A 17,206-nucleotide genomic window follows, 5' to 3' on the forward strand; every position below is an offset into this window, starting at 1 on the left:
CATTTTTTTTTAATTAGAGACTCGTTCTGAATTTGTGATGCCACAAAATAACTCCCATGATCATATAGCCGGTTTAGACTCTCGGCTCGCGGCTCGTCTCGCGGCGCGTCTCGTGGCTCGCCTCGAGTGGCCTTGAGCGCATGAGCCCGTCGAGCTAATGATTACACTCTCGACGCGTGGCTCGGCTCGAGGCTCGTCTCATGGCTCGTAAGCTCGTCGAGCTAATATATTTTAACCACACTAACGGCACGGCATAAGGTTTATAATCGAATGACAAGTCGAACGCGAGTGTGAACGCAAGCGCGCGTCCCGCGCGAGCCCCTTTGACTCGTGCCCAAAAAACCGCTCCTCCACGCGAGCCGAGCCGCGAGACGAGGCACGAGCCTACCGTTCACACTCGCGTCTCGTGGCGAGGCTCGCGGCTCGTCTCGTGGCTCGCGCGAGAGTCTAAACCGACTAATAGAATATCACATGTGTTATTATGAGTCTAGTACTCACGATTCGTTCTGCTTGTCGTCCTACAAAAGCCGAAGAAGGTTAACTTTACCAATTTCTACTTTACAAAAATATCAAAAAAACAATACACTCCTTTTTTGGGCAGTCGTGTAAAAAGATGCGAGATACTAGAAATAACTACTAGTGACTTCATCGATTTGAATCCTGATTTTTGGACTTCGATAGAAAAAAGAACTCGAACATTGACAATGCACAAAATATTTACTCCGAGACAAAAGCTACAAATATGAAAATTGCTTCTCAAAAAGGCGCAATTTTATTTTTGAGGGAACTCATCGATTACTCATTTTTTTGTTAAAACTTATTACAACAAATTAAAATCCCGAGCACGGACATCCACTTCGCTCACGCTTACACTCAGTGAGAGTGAGAGAAGAACAGGAATCTATGGGATCTTAAGTGAACTTAGGATTTTTGAAAAAATTCAGCTCATGTGTGACATGCCTTAGTCTGCGAACGGAACGAGCTACATATTAATAATCTGTGACGGAACGTACCCATGGTATGACACTGACAGCTGATGTTAATGACGTTACATTGATGTCGTTGATTTGCTTTTGGCATGCTTTTGGCTTTGCTTGACGTGTGTTGAGATCAGGGATGTAACGGATGTGGTTTTATCGGAACCGAAAACGGAAACAGATGTTTTCAATTTAGTTTAACGGAACCGAAAACGGAAACGGAACCGATAACGGAAACGGAAACGAAAACGGAACCGGAACCAGAATCGGAGCCTGAATTTTTTACGATGTAGTCGTTTTCCGCTTTCTAGAATAAACCTTCAGACAAAGTTTACACTTAGCAGTGTCCCCACTAACTTCATTTAAATACTTCCAAATCGAACTTGATTTCGGCTTCATTGTGCGTTTTTTTACACACTAACATTCACCACACACACTACACACAGTCAGTAGTCAGTACACAACAGAACACATACGATTTTAATTTTAATAACACGAATAAAATGTACGCCGCCGCCGCGCGAAGCATTGACGTCCGTTATAACTTCCGTTTCAAACATAACGGAACCGGAACAGAAACGGATGTGTAATACCAAACGGAAGTTCCGCCTTAACGGAAACGGAACCGGAGCTCCGTAACATCCCTGGTTGAGATGTGAACCGTACCCTCTTTGACCGTACCTTTTTCATTGATTCATGATTTAATTCTCTTTGCATTGATTAATACCGGGTAGGGTAGAGAAAACTATTTCAGATTCAGAAGCGAAAATTCTCCATTGTAATATATAATAGTAATAGGGAATATTAGGAAAAGCTCTGCGTAGGTGGCACCTTTGTGGCACATACAGTAAACAAACCACATTGACACATCGCACGTCACGTCAATCCAAATCACATGGCCTACCGCGAAACAAGAAAATCGAAATTTCGTTATCTAATCTCTCTATCACTCTTGCATATTCGAGCGATACAGAGGCAGATAACTAAATTTCGATTTTCGCGTTTACCGGTAGGCCCTATTAACAAACCGCCTTGATGCATCAATGTCATATTTTATTGTCTGTGAAAACTTGTCAAAAAATCGGGCAAGTGCGAGTCGGACTCGCGCACGAAGGGTTCCGTACCATATAAAAAAAAAAACAAAAAAAAAAGCAAAAAAAAAACGGTCACCCATCCAAGTACTGACCACTCCCGACGTTGCTTAACTTTGGTCAAAAATCACGTTTGTTGTATGGGAGCCCCATTTAAATCTTTATTTTATTCTGTTTTTAGTATTTGTTGTTATAGCGGCAACAGAAATACATCGTCTGTGAAAATTTCAACTGTCTAGCTATCACGGTTCGTGAGATACAGCCTGGTGACAGACGGACGGACGGACGGACGGACGGACGGACAGCGAAGTCTTAGTAATAGGGTCCCGTTTTACCCTTTGGGTACGGAACCCTAAAAACTGTTTAAGGCCTAGTATGTATAAGTTACTCTATGCTTTTACTCTATGTATAGTGCTGCACTCTGGCGGCAGAACATTTCAGTAATATCCCCTATTCTTGAACATTGTAGATAAAATAGAATCAACAATGTCTAAATGTAGAAGTGAAGGTGAAATTTTATTAACGGAAAAGTATGTTTCCTCATCAAAAGAGCGGCTTTACATCAAGCCACCTGGTGTGTAATATTTGTTACTAAAAAAATGTAAACAAAGATATTCAGTAAACATAAACCTCAAAACTATGCTTGATTTAAGTTAAACATGATAGGTATATAATAATGTTTTTGTTTTTCAGAGCAGCAAAACATTGTTGTATTAGAAGAGAGGCGATCCAGTAACCTAACTAACTGGTTTACCCAAATATTTCTACCCCAGGGCTATCCCGACAGTGTTAGCAAAGATTACTTACCATACCAAGTGTGGGACACGGCACAAGCTTTCTGTAGTACAATTTCAGGTGACTTACTATTTTTTATTATTTTCGTTTTCTAATTTATTAGCTGTCCCAAGTTATATAAATATATAGACTAGTGCTTATTATGTGGGTAAATAGTATAGGGCAGCATTTCCCAAACTATTAACATAAACATTGGGTCAATGAGCAATGTTTGAGTGGGCCATAAAACATAAGACAACATGCCAACCCATCGGGTTGACAGCCAGTACTTAATAAATATTTATGCTCCCTATTTAAGACTGTCAAAGGGTGGGTCCCGAATTTGGCAGTTTTGTTAGGTGGGTCGGAGCCCAGTCAACTTTAAGAACCACCAGTGTAAGGGGCTTACCTGAACATCTAAATTTTCCTATCATCTGGTAAACTCCTGCAATGTCTATTTGAAGTTTTATTTACTGACATATACCTAGTTGCCTGAATGTAGTATGCCTCCTGTAAGCCTAGCACATGATTGGTGTGACAGTATCTCATGGTGAGATAGACTACCCGTCTTTTTCTAACTATGTCAATAAAAGAGAGATGGGTAGTCTATCTTGCTGCAAATACTGTCACGCCAATCATGTGCTAGCCTGGCTGAAGGTTTATGAGATTTGATACTTTACTTTTATCAGAAATGATCAGCATCTGCTTGAACAAATGATAAACATGATTTTTACTTTGCAGGCATTCTTGCAACTCAGGAGGTACTTCGAGGAGTGGGGGTGGGAGATACCAACGCCACCCCTCTTGCAGCTACTATTACTTGGGTCCTCAAGGATGGTTGTGGACACATTGGGAGAATATTATTTGCTTTCAGTCATGGGTAATAATAAAACTGGTTATTTATGATTTATTTCAGTCTTAAAATGATTCATAAGTTTTTCATAATTTAATCACTACATTATCTTTTTATGCAGAACATACCTAGATGCATACAGTAAAAAATGGAGACTTTATGCTGACACTCTTAATGATGCAGCAATGTGCATCGAAATAGCTTTGCCGATGTTCCGGAACTACACTACATTTGCATTATGTGTCAGTACCGTCATGAAGGCTATTGTGGGTGTTGCAGGTAACATCTTAATTAAATGAATTATCAACCGTAATAATATAGACATTAAAGTTGCTATTATATTGTAGTAGTTGAAGCATTTTGATGAAACACATTGTATTGAAATACATAGTCAACCAAGTATCAGAACATAGCGGGTGTAGATATTTAGCAGCGGATTCAAAGTGGTAAACTAGGATTTGAAGGTTGAACCCTATTCTTACTTACTGTACCTATTCAAATATTAAGTCTTTGACCGCCAGAGACGTCAAACTGACTGCAAGGCGTTTCATTCACAACAGCGCAAACAACTGTCAACAACAAAAACATAACTAAACAACTTGGCTAGGCCCCCTGACCATTGGTAGATCTTATGCCTTTGCAATTGTCATACTGTTGATGGTCCTTCTGTAAAAGATTTTCGGCTCTACTAGGCTATACTCAATTGAAATTTGTCACTACGTTAGTCTGTGCGGAAAGTTAAATTTTTGATGTAATTTTGTATGTGTTTAAGGTGGTGCTACTCGAGTAGCGATGACCCAACACCACGCAATAAGAGGCAACATGGCTGACGTATCGGCGAAGGATTCTGCTCAAGAAACTGCGGTCAATCTCATCGCTTCAATCACAGCACTGCTAATTATTACGTTATTTGGGTATTGTCATTGATATTTTTTTAATAACGATGATATTGTTTTTCTTTAAGTAGCTATACTAATTCATGCAGCTTCATAATTACATGCTTACATATATGCAAATCTGCAACTTGTTATCATTTTACCTGAAAATAATCATAATGTTGGCCATGAATTATGTCAATAATGTTCCATGTTTTATTTCAGCAACTCTATTATAATATTTATAATGATGATAATACTTCATATTACATTCAACTATTTTGCTGTGCGAGCTGTTTGTTTGAAAACATTGAATGAACCAAGATTCCTACAAGTTATCGAAACTTATTTGAAGAAAGAAGTTATGGCTACTCCTTGCGAAATAAATCAGAATGAACCAATCGTATTTTACCAATTAGGACCAAATTTATTAGGTAAATAATAGTTGTATTTGCCTTTTTGGATAGTAGTTTAAAAACAGCTCGTTTTACTTACCTATATGTCTGGCTTGAGTACTCAATATCAGTCATTGCCTATAAAAGTAATTCTTAAGGTGCCGTAGGTTCAGAGAGCGGGGTTTCACACTTACGCTCAGTGAAAGAAGGACACGAACCTACGGGGCCTTAAAACAAAAAGGTGATTGTGACAAAACCATTTTCGTAAAATTCTATGATAAAAAGCGCATTATTATATAAACCATATTTTTTTCAGACTTGAAGATAGCCGGATTTCAGATAAAATTAGGAGGTTCAGTAACGTCCTTTCTACAGCGTAATCCCAAGGCAGCGTGTTTGAAGGTACTGAGCGAGATTTATGGGCGTCGCGAGTACATGCTGGTCCCCGACGTGGCGAGCCGCCAACTGTTAGTGGTGGTGAAGGATTCGGCCGCGCCGGACGACGTCTTGTGCGCTTACTTCCACGCCGTGCTGCTGTCTATCGTGACGTGCGCTATCAACGATCACAATTTGGTGAGCGTTTACTTACGAAAAATAGTATGCCAAAATTTGCAAACTGTTACAAAGTGTTCTAAGTTAGGACTTTCTTAAAATAATTTTATGGTATGATTGTTTTACAGTCATCAGCGGAAATTGCTAAGCGGGCGAGGTGTTCAAAATTACCTTGACACGCTCTTAATCTCTTAATAATAAAGTCATGTCATGATCATTTTGAATACATGAATGTACAGTTGACTAGGAATAATTATTATGACAGGAATTGTCTTCCGGGTATTTATATTGTCTTTCTTATTCCAAAAAGGAAGTAGCCATTTCCTCTTATTGAGTTTACGTCCCATCGAGAATTTGTTTTTCACATCACCTATTCGAAAAAGTTTTTTCTTCCCCGCTAGGAGGGATCAAAGTGGCACTTTTCTTACCTGCTAGGAGGGATCAAAGTTGTACTATTCTGTTCTAGGACACATGTTTTTTTAATTTTTACATACATTTTTTTAGCTTGTAGTGTTTTGATACATGATAAGTTCCTCATTTATTTATTTTTTTATTTTCTTCATAGTTGATGTGAAAAGCAGTATGTGTCACACGATATCAAAATTATTTCGTCTTGGGCGTTAACACTTGAATCCCTCATTACGCTCAGGGTTCTACTTTAGAATCCTTCACTACGTTCGGGATTCTATTGTAGAATCCATCGCTTCATTCAGGATTCAATGTACGCCCTTGACGGAAATATATAATTTTGATCCTTTGTAACACAAACTACTATTGTTTTTAGCCAATATATCAAAGCACGGGCTATCCCCGGCCTTTCGCCCTGGTGTGCCAAGCGCTGCAAGCGGCCGAGTGGAGCCGCGCGGCCGCGGAGGGCGCTGTCGCTGGCCGCTTCTCTTACGGGCCGTCCCCGGAGCTCGCGCGCTACGTCGACAAGATTGTCAACAAGGAGTGGCACCGGATGAGGGCGGGTATGAGGCAGACAGGTAAATAGTAAAAGTTAGACCTGTATATTGATATATCAAAGCAGTAGTAATCGCTGTTAGTAGAAGAGCCGGCCGCAAAATTTCTAACCGACTTGATACCACGATGAAATGCACAATGGTTTCCCATAAAAGTGATGCTAAGTCCGAATTCGATAGTCTGCCACGGCGGAACTTGCCGAAAGTACGAAAAAGAAGGCCACTTCCGGTGCGAAAAAATGGGGCTGATTTAACCCATCTGATACCGAAATAATAGTTATGGCAGCAGTTAGAAATTTACATGTAGACACAGAAAAGCGAAGTCTGCCAGTATTTTTTTTTGCTGAAGTGCTTGGCAGACGCTCTCAAAGGTGACCATCGGGACCCCTAAATTAACCCATCTGATACCACCATGAAACCAATTCCAGTCAGTAGGTATGAACCCTCATGTCATGAATATATAAGTCTACCAAGGCTTTTCCTGCCGAAACACCTTGGCAGATGAGATTATGTAAGCAAGATCACCATCAGTTACCCTACACTAACCCATCTGATATCACCATGAAACCAATTCCAGTCGGTAGGTATAAACTCCCATTTTAGGAATATATAAGTCTGCCAAGGTTTTTCCTGCCGAAACACCTTGGCAGACGAGATTATAAGCAAGATGACCATCGGTTACCGTATACTAACCCTTCTGATACCACCATGAAACCAATTCCAGTCGGTAGGTATGAACCCTCATTTCAGGAATATATAAGTCTGCCAAGGCTTTTCCTGCCGAAACACCTTGGCAGACGAGATTATATTAGCAAGGTGTACATCAGTTACCCTTGGCAGACTTATATATTCCTAAAATGGGGGTTCATCCCTACCGACTGGAATTGGTTTCATGGTGGTATCAGATGGGTTAGTGTACGGTAACCGATGGTCATCTTGCTTATAATCTCGTCTGCCAAGGTGTTTCGGCAGGAAAAGCCTTGGCAGACATATATTCCTGAAATGGGGGTTCATACCTACCGGTACCGACTGGAATTAGTTTCATGGTGGTATCAGATGGGTTAATGTAGGGTAACTGATGTACACTTTGCTAATATAATCTCGTCTGCCAAGGTGTTTCGGCAGGAAAAGCCTTGACAGACCTATATATTCCTGAAATGAAGGTTCATACCTACCGACTGGAATTGGTTTCATGGTGGTATCAGATGGGTTAGTGTACGGTAACCGATGGTCATCTTGCTTATAATTTCGTCTGTCAACTTGCCAAGGTGTTTCGGCAGGAAAAACCTTGGCAGACATATATTCCTATAATGGGGGTTCATTCCTACCGACTGGAATTGGTTTCATGGTGGTATCAGATGGGTTAGTGTAGGGTAACCGATGGTGACCTTGCTTACATAATCTCGTCTGCCAAGGTGTTTCGGCAGGAAAAGCCTTGGCAGACTTATATATTCCTGACATGAGGGTTCATACCTACCGACTGGAATTGGTTTCATGGTGGTATCAGATGGGTTAATTGAGGGGTCGCGATGGTCACCTTTGAGAGCGTCTGCCAAGCACTTGCGGAAAAAAAAATACTGGCAGACTTCGCTTTTCTGTGTCTACATGTAAATTTCTAACTGCTGCCATAACTATTATTTCGGTATCAGATGGGTTAAATCAGGCCCCTTTTTTCGCACCGGAAGTGCCCTTATTTTTCGTACTTTCGGCAAGTTCCGCCGTGGCAGATTATCGAATTCGGACTTAACATCACTTTTATGGGAAACCATTGTGCATTTCATCGTGGTATCAAGTCGGTTAGAAATTTTGCGGCCGGCTCTTCTACTATGTGGCATCTTTGGCATCAGAGCAAAAGTTACGAGCTCCCACTACACTAGGCGGGTTCCTGGCAGTGAATGTGATAACATCTTAAACCTTAATAGAAACGTAATACTTATATCTGGTTTGACAATCGTTCCTGTATAAAAAGTTCTACGTATACGCAACTACTATCACGCTAAAATGATATTATAATTTTGTTACGTCGCTTTATTAATTACATATACAGGGTGGAAAGGCACGACGATTCTTCCGGAAATGGGAGATAGTTTAGCCTAAGCTCTATATTTTCTCCATAGAAACTATGTTAATATGGGCAACCGTTTCTAAATTATGACCTTTTAAACATCCACGCAAAAAACTACTTTGTTCTAACCCTAACAGGTGACAGGGTCAATGAACTTACTTGTAAACAATCAGTATTCGACAGGAAATTATGCTAATTTGTTGCCATCTAACCATTTTTAGGTCTGCTTACAGCACGGTAAGAATCATTGCAGGATTTTCGCTTTCTTAGTGGTTCCACTTGTTCAATACTTGAATTAAATAGTTATGTTATTCCTTAATATTAATAATACTTGATAATACTAACCACAACATTGTTTACAACGACAGTTCAAATGGTGACATTGACAACCACTCAAAAGTACGCAATCGTCTTATAAATATCTCTGGTTTCCTTGACTGATAAAAAGGTTTTAGTTTCTTAACACGTTTCACAAAATTATTTTCGAATAATTGGAAACTATTTAAAATAATAAAAAATTACATGTAGGTTGTGTTAGTTGCACCAAATGAACTTGCAAAAATGAAATATTGGGTCCTTACCTATGAAATTGGCGTTTTTGTTCATAGATATAAGTCTGATCCTAGTTTTTTTTTTTTTACAAAAGTACATACACAATTACAATAAAACTACAATATGATTTCGCCAAACTGCTTGACAGCAATTAATTGTTATTTTTTATTGTTAAGTGTTCAGAATTAAGCCTTGAAAATAGGTCTTTTCATGTGCTGTCGGTTCGAGTATTAAAATTACTTATATTTTTCTAATGGTACCAATTTTCAAGAAATGGAGATATTGAAAACATACCTTAAAGGTGTCAAAAATTACTGGAAAAATTTTGTTTGGTTTGAATTAGCCATCAAAAAAATATCCGCAAAATTAATTGTATGGAAATTCGTGTTTCGTTGAAATTCTCCGAACAAAACGCCAATTTCATAGGTAATGACCTAATACTAAGAATAAATCAAGAATAAATACTTCTTCAATACCAAACTAACAAACCTTCTTGCGTGGTAGGAAATAGACAAGACGTCTGATGTTTGAAATTAAATTTTCATTGAACTATACTTATTGAATGTCATATTCTTCAAATAAAAATGTTAGATGCTCGTGGCTATTTAAATTTGTGGGGCTGTGTAAAAGATATGGTGTACCAAACCAAACGGAATGTGAAACTGCGGACGAAATGAGACAAAGGCTAATTGGTGCTTTCTGCGGAGGATAAATGACGAAGAGCATACACTATATCGCATGTGCATCGACATACTCGGGTACGGGCTGCGGCGGCGTTGTAATACACGGAGGTACATTTGAACACCGTATGTGAAAAGAAGATAGTATTAAATATTGGAAAAAAGTAATTATCTAAGAAAGTAATAAAATTGTTTGTAATATTTTTGCATGCATTTGATTTATTTGACATTTATGCGTCATTCATACATCATTGCGATACTGTCAACGATCGGAAAAAAGTGTAAAGTCCCGAGCTTTCCCGACGGAGATCCTTAATCTAGCCGTCATGTGCACATGCTATAGGGTTATCACCACAGTTAAAAAGTAGTATTTTTGCAATTTTTATTTTTTACTCAATTAACGATTCTTACCATTACCAATAGTCTCTGTATCACTTAAACGACCTAATACTTCCGGGAAGGATCGTCGTGCCTTTCCACCCTGTATACAACAATGTATTTGACTGAAATCCTATTTGCATCAGAAGTGATAGTTTGCATAAATATTTATTTATAAGCCTTTATACATTTTAATGCAGAGGAAATATATTTTCCACCCTATTTTGAACTTTACTTCAAATTGATAGGATTCAATTTTGCATAATTTCTGACAGATTTCTAACAAAGCACACCATTTTCAGGTTGGGACTTGAGTAAACACCTGCTAATGGTGGACGAATGGCGTATTTGTAACCATGGCAACGCCACAGTAGAACCATCCTCAAATAAATTGCATTTAAATGAAGAAATCGGTGAGCCGGGCAACAAACTAGCATTTGGTGACTTGCTGGGCGAATTCATGGATATCGACTTCACGATTGAACCTAATGGGAGGTTCGAGAGGCTGCCGAGTGGAATGGTATTCAGAACACAATCGGATGCGAAAGTACTGAACGCGACGGAAGCGAAGCCCGATGTGATTGATCTCGACAAGCAATGACTGGTAGACATTGACGTGGATGTTATTAAGTTGCATCCGCTGCTACCTGTTAAAAGCAAGCTTTAGGACTGAATCAATCGAATCAGGTAACGCATTAAACAGTATATCTATGATAGAGATCCTCTTTTAGAGTTACAAGTAAGATCATCTAATGAGTTGTCAAAGAATCAGTTCTCGATTACAATATTATTGGAAGCACAGTTGAAGCGTTGCAGCAATCTTAACCGTAATCGGAGTATAGATACAGACTTTCAATTCGCAATGTTTGAGTTTGATACTATACCTACTCTAATTGAATCATTACATTATACCTCGTTTATAGGAATAAAATCTAAATAAAATATTTTCAATCTTAACTGAATGCTGAATGAGTAAGTTTAATTGTTTAAATAACAAATATTATTGCAACCATTGCTAGGTTTTGTACCATATTTATAATATATTTTTGTTAAAATATAATTTAAAATAGCTGTTTGAGCCACCCTAATAAACATTCCAAGACTAATATACATACAGCCCAATTCATTGTATTAGATGAAACTTGTGAAAGTAATTCTGATATATACATAGTATAATATAATATTTTATACAATCGTGATATAATAGAGAGCTTTTCAGTCGAGTACCGTGTTTAGACAACGAAGCTTGCTGAGTTGTCTAAGTAAGGTACGAGATTGAAAAGCTTGATTATATCACTATTGTATACAATACTTTTTCTACGCGTCAACAAAAATAATACTTTAAACTAGTAGAATCATTTAGGTAAACAAACCAAAAGTATACAGCTAAGATACGCGAACAGCCGCGATACCTTCATGTCCTTCTTACTCGTACGCGAGACGGCCGCCGCGCCCCGCGCCCCACAGCGGGTTGGTCAACGACACCTTCTCGTAACTCATGAGGCCCTGGTACTTGCTCCGCGCTAAATTCAATTTTTAGACAGTTTTTCCGTGATTTTTGCCACCGTAGCCTATGGAGACTAACAAGCAACGCTAAGTGGTTTTGGTAATCAATGGATGTTGCTATATTAAGGGTGTCACATGCGCGTTTCTGACTTATGAACCAATTGTTTCTACTATACAACCTAAAATAAATAATTAATTAGAACTATGGTTTTGTTTCGTCGTCTTGATCGCGGCGAGCTGTGATTGGTCAATTTCATTATAGCTGACTAAACTGTATCGAAATGAATATTATAGTTGAGTTGGGAGCCCACACATTAAAAATACCCAATTGCAGTTTGGTATAAGAAATCTTAATTCAAGAATTATAGTCGACGAGTAGAATAGTAGTTTTCACACCACCTATTCGGAAAAGAGCTTTTTCTACCCTGCTAGGAGGGATCAAAGTGGCACTTTTCCTCCCTGCTAGGAGGGGTCAAAGTAACACTTTTCTGTTCTAGCACACTATTTTTTAATTTTTTTGCACATTATTTTTTTATCTTAAATAATCTGATTAAGCATCAGATTGTGTCAACACTAAGATTTTTTTATTTTCCTCATAGTTGATGTGAAAAGCAGTATGTGTCACACGGTATCAATAGTACATTATTGTCGAGGCTCGGAAGTAGCTACTTGCAGGCTGAGGATTCGTTTTAAACGGACGACCTTGGGAGTCCGTTTAATTGAATCCGAAGCCAGCAAGTAGCCTTCCAGCCGAGTCATATATAGTGCTTTTCTCAAAAATGGTGCAAGAAATATAAATATCATAGAAATATTTTACAAAAGCAACGTTCTTACGTATATATTTTCACAGAAAAAAGTAGAAACAATTGAAAAAATTAGCTTTGCCGCCTTTTTATTTTTTTAATAAAAAAATAGAAGTGTATTTTTCTGCCGAAAATACGCCAACCTATTTGAGACAGCTAAATACTCGCGGTACTAATCATCTGTTTGGCTGTTTAATGGGCCTGTGCCTTCATTTGATATGGCCATTTCAACTTTTAAAAAGTTTGGAACTCGACAAATAATGGAATTTGTATGCAACATTGCAGTCCCAAAATCGAGACTGCAATGTTTTTAACTTTTTAATTTTTGACTGACCATAAACTACGCGCTTCGCGACCTATTTTTTAAACGGCAAAGTCGACTTTGCCGTCCATTTTTGAGAAAAAAGTATTTAATATACGTAGGTGCCACCGATAACGCCGGAGGAAGTCGAGGCGGCTCTTCGCCGCATGAAGAATCGGAAAGCTGTCGGAGCCGACGGAATCGCTATAGAGGCGTAGAAGTCGATGGGCTCTCATGGTGTGAGTATACTCACGGATATTTATAACCGCATACTCCTCACGGGGAAGATACCCAACCAGTGGAGGCTGAGTATCATTACTCCAGTATTCAAAGGTAAGGGCTCGGTGCGGGAGTGTAGAAAGTATCGCGGTATAAAGGTTAGGTCTCACACCATGAAGCTCTTTGAGCGCATAATCGATGCTTGGCTCCGACAGGAGTGTACAGTCTCGCAGTGTCAATATGGGTTTCGGCCAGGGTGCGGAACGATGGACCCTGTATTTGCTCTGAGGACCCTCATGGAGGGATACAGAGCAAAGACCACGCCTCTACATTTCCTGTTTCTGGACATGGAAAAGGCCTTTGACTGTGTCCCTCGTGAGAGTATCTGGTGGGCGCTGCGGTCCAAGGCTGTACCTGAGGCCTATATTGTCACTATCCGGGACATGTACCGCGATTCCGATTCAATAGCCAGGACCGCTGTTGGTGACACCAAACCCCTTCTCTGTCACCGTTGGAGTACATCAGGGCTCTGTGCTCAGCCCGTTTCTGTTTAGCGTGATATTAGACGCCCTGTCAGCCAGCATCCGATACTACCATGAGCAGCCACCGTGGCTATTCATTAGGGTGTTGCTTATTTCGTCGAAATTGAAATTTTCTATGTCTCACCCCCTTAAATTGTTCTCTTTCAGTAAAAAACAAATGTGGATTTTTTTCAGAATTTTAATTACGTTTTAGGGGTTGCTACCGAATTTTGAAAATTTGGACCCTCCATACAAGATTAATTTAAGTTCTCGTTTTTTTTATGAGATAAAAAAAAGAGAACCCGGGGTCAGGGTGTATTAATGTGCAGTTTAACATAAAATAATACCACTATTTTTTTAAAGCTTATTAATGCGTGTTTTAGGCGTTCCAAATATTGATTTAGCAGTGCGCACTCCTAATACAGGAATAAAAAAATATTTAAAAATATATATTGACTATACCTAGTATTGAATTACATATAAATAGCTTCCATATACTTTGACTCACTGTCTCACTAAAAAAAAAACGAAAAATTAAAAAAAAATCATCATGTATGAAGGATCCAAATTTTCTAAATTCGGTAGCGACGCCTAAAACGAAATTAAAAATACTGAAATAAATCCACATTTGTTTTTTAGTGAAAGAGAACAATTTAAGGGGGTGAGACATAGAAAATTTCAATTTCGACGAAATAAGCAACACCCTACTATTCATGTATGCTGATGATATCGCGCTGACAGACTGATAAGGGCCGACTTGTCCAGCGTGTGAACAGATGGAGGGGGTCGCTGGAGAACGGCGGTCTTAAACTAAATGTGGCGAAGACAGAGTACATGGCCTGCAATAGTACAGATCCTCTACCCGTCCGCATAGGCGTGGACATGGTCAAGCGCACGGATCAGGTTAAGTACCTAGGATCTGTACTTAGCACTACCGGGGACATCGACAGCGACGTCAAAGCCCGAATTTCCGCTGCTTGGGTCAAATGGCGGGAGATGACTGGGGTTGTTTGTGACCCCAAAATGCCGATTAAATTGAAGGGACAGGTCTATAAGACCATCATTAGACCTGCCCTTCTGTACGGCAGCGAGACTTGGCCTTTACTAGAGCGGCACAAGCAGGAACTGCTTGTCACGGAAATGAAGATGCTATGGTGGATGTGCGGAGTTTCACGCAATGATCGCGTCCGAAAGGCCCACATTCGGGGTAGTCTTGGCGTCCGTGACATCGCAGACAAACTGCAAGAGTGCCGCCTTCGTTGGTATGGCCACGTCTCGCGCAGACCGGCAAGTTACGTGGGTAACAAATGCCTGGCCATGCCGCCTCCTCCCGGTACGGGAAGAAGAGGCCGGCGCAAGAAGCGATGGCTTGATGTCGTTAAGGAGGCGTGCCAACGGACTCACCACCAGGGACGCCGAAGATCGGGCAAAGTGGACACGAAGGAGTCGGAAGGCGGACCCCGGGTCCTCGCGCCCCGCGCGGGGGCACAGCCGGGATTGATGCCAGGATGATGATGATACGTAGGTATCTAAATAAAATGGAAGTTTTGTATTTTTGTACATAAATAAATAAATAAATATTATAGGACGTTATTACACAAATTGACTAAGTCCCACAGTAAGCTCAATAAGGCTTGTGTTGAGAGTAAGACAACGGTATCTATAATATATAAATACCTATCTATAAATTATATATAAAATAAATACATAGAAAACACCCACGACTCAGGGACGGCATATTCCTTCGCCATCTGGCGTTTAAAAGGTTAACAATTACGCTATTACGAGTGTCTGTTGCTAAGAAAATGTGTTGTTTTAGTCTTATTGTTGTACCCCAAAAACTTATATACGTTACATAAATAAATAAATAATATTGATATGATGGCAGTGATAACAGGCCAGGTCAGTTGTGCACCTTGTGTAAGTTTTCTGTAGAAGCTGTAAAATATACCTAATTGATAAACTGATCGTGTACGTTCGTATGACCAAAGATAATATTCTCTCTGGTATGACGCTAAAATAAGGAAATGTAGCTCTGTGATGTCAGTAATTCTATGTACGTTTAATACGTTCATGTCGATAAAAATAGTGCCGGGTCTTCATTGATTCTCATATAAGTTCCAAGTTATTGACCCATAACGTTTGTTGTAATCATTACTGTTAGTCATAATCATAACAACAAATATCATAATATGTATAACGAAATACATTTTAGGTGTCTTAATTTTTAAAGTCATAGTCATAATTATGGACAGTCATAGTACAAATTTTAATAATATGCAATTTATAGGTGCTATGACAATTTATAATTGCAAGATTAGTTATAATACCTATTAGAAGGTTTAATAATCAATTGGTGTAGTTTTTAAAGCCGTTTTCATCGTGTTGCCTTATTTATTTATATTTTTAAGCAATAAGACCTGGTAACCAGTCGTTGAAGCCCCGCCATTTATAAATTACGGTCGCGGTTTTTTGACAGGTATGGAGTTCCTATATCGATTAACTCCATTCAAGATACTTTTCCCATATACAAGTTATCGCTCTAAGTTTTGTTCGTAATAATGTAATTGGTAGTGTTCAATTCCCTTTTATTAAAAGAAAGAAAAGGGCCTCGCAGATGCGTTTTCGCCCACGGCTAGATCTGTTCATGCTACGCCACAGTACAAATAATAAGTATACAGTTACAAACTAATATGGCTGTGATCACTAGTATTAGGGAAAAGTATCGATCATTGAATTTATCGATATAGGAACTCTCCACCTGTCTCTCCGAAGAATCAGAGGTCTGGTCATGAATATATTCATAAGAAGCAATTGCTGACTTTGGAAATTCGAAGCAAACTGTTTATTGAGAGTCATAAAAGGGATCGTAATCGTGCCCCTCCGGACTCGGCCACGAGCAAGTGTAATACATAATTAGGTATGTATGTATAAAAAATATGTGCAATATTCAATGACCCAGTAAGTGTACATTTTTAAATAAAATTCAACCAAAACTACTTTATTTTTTTATTTTTCGCCAAAGCAAAACATATAATTATAATCCGAATTCATAACAATAATCTGCCAAAGTTATATAAAGTTGCACTGGCATAATGTTTGGTAGCAAAAAGTACAGGGTGCCCCGTGGCAAGTTAAAATCCGCGCGGTCGCCAAATATTCCGTCGCAACTTTCGCGCGTCGCACCGTATCTTTCGTTCCTTGTAATTTGCTGGCTTTACGCCCCCCTCGGAACATTTTGAGGTTATAAAAACTATTTTTTCTTCCATTTAATAAGCAGCAGCATGCTCAATAATACATCTTCGTAATTGGCGCTAGATTGCGCTCTTTGCTGGTTGTAAAAATTCTCCATCCTCTGCGTCTGATTAAAAAAAAATTAAAGTTAGTCGTTTAGTGGGATCATGGGATGCTATTAATATTATTATTTTTACTACTAAAAGACCGACCGCAGCTAGCTATCCCTTCCAAAGGCTTTTTGTACGGGTTCTGCATAATAAGGATTTACTTCGTCTGTAGGTAACAGGCATACCCTTACCAAAAAGGTAACCTGTACATGTACATACATTCCATGGACAATATTTATCACCTGTGGCTGCAAAAGGGTAAATGAATTCACTGTTAGACTTTGCCACTTCTAAGGGGGCAGACGTACTTAATATGATATACGAGCTAGTATATGGGTCTAATAAATAATACAAGCAA

At 39.2% G+C, this 17,206-nt stretch overlaps 1 protein-coding gene and 1 long non-coding RNA gene across 3 annotated transcripts; one reads left to right on the forward strand and one right to left on the reverse strand.

Moving 5' to 3' along the window:
- Window positions 1-2,520: 2,520 nt before the first annotated feature.
- Window positions 2,521-11,172, forward strand: LOC134804245 (RUS family member 1). 2 transcript variants are annotated; one of them, XM_063777216.1, is made up of 9 exons: window positions 2,521-2,642; window positions 2,767-2,923; window positions 3,584-3,722; window positions 3,817-3,974; window positions 4,468-4,609; window positions 4,796-5,004; window positions 5,282-5,538; window positions 6,302-6,503; window positions 10,457-11,172. In XM_063777216.1, the coding sequence occupies exons 1-9, from the start codon at window positions 2,601-2,603 to the stop codon at window positions 10,753-10,755; spliced, it is 1,605 nt and encodes a 534-aa protein (XP_063633286.1). In that variant the 5' UTR covers window positions 2,521-2,600; the 3' UTR covers window positions 10,756-11,172. The 2 variants fall into 2 exon arrangements, with proteins under 2 accessions (XP_063633286.1, XP_063633284.1); XM_063777214.1 differs by having other exon boundaries at window positions 2,527-2,642; window positions 2,762-2,923; window positions 10,457-11,166.
- A 5,326-nt stretch (window positions 11,173-16,498) lies between these two features.
- Window positions 16,499-17,091, reverse strand: LOC134803994 (uncharacterized). Its single transcript, XR_010146063.1, has 2 exons — window positions 16,951-17,091; window positions 16,499-16,865 (listed from the first exon to the last, which is right to left on the reverse strand). It is a non-coding gene; the product is annotated as an uncharacterized LOC134803994 (long non-coding RNA).
- Window positions 17,092-17,206: the final 115 nt, after the last annotated feature.

Source organism: Cydia splendana, chromosome Z (assembly GCF_910591565.1).
Source record: "Cydia splendana chromosome Z, ilCydSple1.2, whole genome shotgun sequence".
Taxonomy (NCBI): Eukaryota; Metazoa; Arthropoda; class Insecta; order Lepidoptera; family Tortricidae; genus Cydia; species Cydia splendana.